This window comes from Triticum urartu, chromosome 7A, assembly GCF_056163025.1.
Source record: "Triticum urartu cultivar PI428250 chromosome 7A, HENAU_Tu73, whole genome shotgun sequence".
Lineage (NCBI taxonomy): Eukaryota > Viridiplantae > Streptophyta > Magnoliopsida > Poales > Poaceae > Triticum > Triticum urartu.
In genome coordinates this window covers 215,663,495-215,667,462 of record NC_141879.1, presented here as the reverse complement: position 1 = coordinate 215,667,462, position 3,968 = coordinate 215,663,495, and the positions used below count along the sequence as shown (strand labels likewise).

The window sequence follows — 3,968 nt, the reverse complement described above, 5'->3', positions numbered from 1 at the left end:
AAAACCCACTCCACACCACCTCGTGTTATCCTCTCCACCGCTGGCAGCTTGGCGCCTTGGCGAGTTGATAAAAAAAATCGAACACGGGAACAGTGCGATTATTTTCTTGGCCTTTATATTTATTTATATAGAGACTGTTTCTGAACGCCTCGAGTCGACAAATTCTTTTTCTTCTTTTTTTTGCGGAAAAACTTCCAATCTATTGATCTTCACAGCAAATTATTCTTTACGGCATTCTTGTGCTTCAATCCTACGACCGCGCACGTTGGAAACTTGGAATCATATCTCCCTGGTTTCAAAAAGAAAGTAATCGTACCTCCCAAATTCGTGTTGAATTCCAAAAGATGTTGCGTGAAGGGGAGTAGAACGTTTTGTGCGTGTACAGCTTTACGGTTTTTGCTCCTCCGAAATTCCTCCCGTTCCAACCCGCTTTCGTGCACCCCGATTCAGCCCGCAAGTCAGAGAGAGGTGGGTCCAGAGACAGCGGCGGCACACACGACCGGACGTCCGGCGCGCTCGGCAGGACCGGACTGGACACAAGCAGGAGCAGCGAGGGAGCGGTGGCATCTGGCGGGCAGCCCCGCCGTTCGTTCAGAGATAGCAGCGGCACGCACGACCGGACGGACGGGGCGAAGGAACCCGTGACGTCGCGCGGGGGCGAAGAAACGCGCCGCGCGGCTGGGCGCGGGCCGCCACGTCGAGCGCATGCGGCGCGCACACGACACCCGTACCGCGACGAGACGGGGATATCGGCTTTATAAGACGCGGCGCGGTGCGCCATCCGAGCCACCGCGCCGCACATCCGACGGCCGAGGCGCCACCGCACCAAACACGCACGCGTAGGCGGCGGCAGCAGCACCTTTGCCGGACGGATCCGCCCGCCTCCGCGGAGCGTGCGTGAGCAAGGAAGAAAAGAAACTCCCGGGAAGCGGCGGAGACCGACCGGGAACTTCTTCCTCTTCTTCCCCCGGTCCGCCCCGGCTCCGCGACATGGGCGCGAATGGCGCGCTGGAGGGGGAGGAGGAGAGGCCGCGGGCCGACGGGGAGGAGGAGGAGGAGGGCGGGGCGACGGTGTTCCGGGGCACCAACTACTCGCTGCCGCGGACGATCGCGGCGCTGGCGCTGTGGCTCGGGGGAATCCACTTCAACGTCATCCTCATCCTCGCCTCGCTCTTCCTCTTCCCGCTCCGCCTCGCCGCCCTGTGCGTCCCGTCCCTTTCCAATCCTTCCCTTTTCCTTTATTCTCTTTTCTTTCTAGCATAGCAGGAGGCAAAAGAGCATTTTCTTTCCTTTCTTATTCTTCTCCTGTCTTCCATGGGTCAGTGCTGACTCCTTTCTTGATGATGCAGGGTGGTGGCGTTGCAGCTCGTCTTCATGTTCACCCCCCTCAACGACGAGGACAAATTGGGCCGCAAAATCGGCAGGTCCATTTCTCTCCTAATTGCTGCAATTTGCTCGGTTTTATTCCTTCTTGGATGTTCAACCGATGGTTCTGCTCGCGGTTGCAGGTTCATCTGCAAGTATGCCATGGGCTACTTCCCGATTAGCTTGCATGTGGAGGACTACAACGCCTTCGATTCCAGCAGGGCTTATGGTGAGCTTCCTCAGAATCAGTTTCCATATACAGATGCAATGATCATCATATCTAGCTCTTCACTGGATTTCCCGGGCTAATTCGGTGTTTAGCCGACGATTCAACGGCAGTTTCGGTGCTGACGATATCAAAAGGGCAAAGAAACAGAAATCTGTTTGGTAGAAAGTCTGTGCCTGGCTAACTTGTGTGCTATGCTTGCAGTGTTTGGCTATGAACCGCATTCTGTGCTGCCGATCGGCGTGGCGGCTCTGGCGAATCATGTCGGGTTCATGCCCCTGCCTAAGCTCAAAGTCCTTGCGAGCAGTGCGGTACGTAAGCTCCCTGAATTTGCTTGCAGCACAATGCCGCGGATTAATTTGATTCCATCGATTAGTCGGCTGTGTTCCTTACTCTGTTCAATGGTCCATTTGTGTTAGGTGTTCCACACCCCATTCCTGAGGCAGATATGGACATGGATAGGACTGATTGCTGCAACCAGGAAGAATTTCTACTCCTACCTTGCAGCTGGTTACAGTTGCGTCGTGGTGCCTGGAGGTATACAGGAGATTCTTCATATGGATCATGATTCCGAGGTTTGTGCTTATGCCACGTCGATGGCATCCTTTCTCGTGTCATTCATTGACGAGGAGCATTGACTTTCTGAGTTAAAATAACCTTATTACTCACTCTTCCTAAGTAAAGTTTGTCCAACCCTTGCGTGTTTTGCAGGTTGCTTTCCTTAATTCAAGAAAAGGGTTTGTCAAGATAGCTATGCAGGCTGGCTGCCCTTTAGTCCCTGTTTTCTGCTTCGGACAGGTAAAAAGCAACATTTGGTTACTTTAACTGTAAAATGTTGAAAGTAAACTTGAAGAAAATTCAGTTTCCCAAACTTGAAAACACAAGGAAGCTACCGAATATGCTTAGGGTCATGTCCCTGCAAAGTCAACTGTATTCTTCGTTTTTTATCCTTGAATACATTCCTGAAGAATTACCAATGTTGATTTTCTGTTGTTATCATCTGGTCAGAGCAAAGCTTACAGGTGGTGGAGGCCAGGAGGCAAATTGTTTGTGAACATTGCTAGAGCACTTAAATTTACTCCCATCATCTTCTGGGGAAGATACGGGTAACTCCCTGCGTGTTGATATAATTATTGTTGAATTTGCGATATCGGTTTGGATGGCTTTTCATCATCTACCGGCACAACATCTGAATGCAGGACACCGATCGCTTTCTCGTCACCTATGCATGTGGTTGTTGGTAGACCCATTGAGCTGAAGAAAAATCCTCTGCCTACCATTGATGAGGTGAAAACTCATAATCACGCAACTGCTGCCAGGAACAATTTTGTCAATCTAGTGAAAAGCTAGAAGAGGAAAATAAGTTGATTACTTGTAGGACTAATCTTACAGTTCATCTCTGCATGTTCCCCTGCACTATAACAGTAGCAGTATATTGGTTTCAGCCGTCTAAAAACAAGTTTCCTCATTGTCGACAGATAAACGAAGTGCACGGGCAATTCGTCGGCGCGTTGCAAGAACTGTTTGAGAAGTACAAGACGAAAGCCGGATATCCTGGCCTCCATCTGAGAGTCCTATAACACTTTCGTGTGGAGAATAAGTGGCTTGTAATATCACGGCAACTCGGCGACGCTTGCGGCCTGTTTGATCATTGCACGATCACTAGTACGAAGCTGGAGTTTGTCCGAGTTGTTAGGCCATGATGTTGGTACTGGCAAGTGTTGATGATCACACGGCGCCTTTCTTGTGACAGAATTGTCAGTTCCCACTGGTTGCTCATAATATAAAGCCTCGTGCAAGTCGATCCTTCAGAGGAGATTCTTGGTTCGTTCTTTGCTTTTAGGTTTGGATGACTGCTAATCTGCAAGATATGAGCTACACGCATTAGTCGATTGTCCGAACATATCCACGGACTATGTCAGCATCCTGTCATGTGGTTGGTCGTCCTAATTTTTCTATAAAATAAAAAGATGGATAAAGTCATAAGGGCATCTACAGCCGGAATCGGCGAATTTGGCCTCCTCGGTGTCCACGGTCCGGGCGCATCCGTTACAACTCCCTATTTGTCCATTCACGTAGTCATGTTTCTCCTTTTTTTCCCTACACATCCGGACACTGCAGTCATGTTCCTCCTTATATTTTTTCCTACACATCCGGACACCGCAGTCATGTTCCTTATTTTTCTCCCTATACATCCGGTCACATGTGTCATGTTCCTCACTTTTGATCAAATGTGTCATGTTCTTCACTTTTTTTCTATACATCTGGTCATATGTGATTTTTTTCCCTACACATCCGGACACCGCAGCCATGTTCCTCATTTTTCTCCGTATGCGTCCGGTCACATGTGTCATGTTTCTCACTTTTGATCAAATGT

At 49.7% G+C, this 3,968-nt stretch overlaps 1 protein-coding gene across 1 annotated transcript; it reads left to right on the top strand.

The window, feature by feature from the left end:
• The first annotated feature begins 683 nt into the window (after positions 1 to 683).
• LOC125520876 (diacylglycerol O-acyltransferase 2D) lies at positions 684 to 3,402 on the top strand. Its single transcript, XM_048685920.2, has 9 exons — positions 684 to 1,202; positions 1,350 to 1,424; positions 1,509 to 1,594; positions 1,796 to 1,902; positions 2,011 to 2,166; positions 2,303 to 2,389; positions 2,600 to 2,697; positions 2,791 to 2,878; positions 3,070 to 3,402. The coding sequence occupies exons 1-9, from the start codon at positions 991 to 993 to the stop codon at positions 3,169 to 3,171; spliced, it is 1,011 nt and encodes a 336-aa protein (XP_048541877.1). The 5' UTR covers positions 684 to 990; the 3' UTR covers positions 3,172 to 3,402.
• The last annotated feature ends 566 nt before the right edge of the window (positions 3,403 to 3,968 follow it).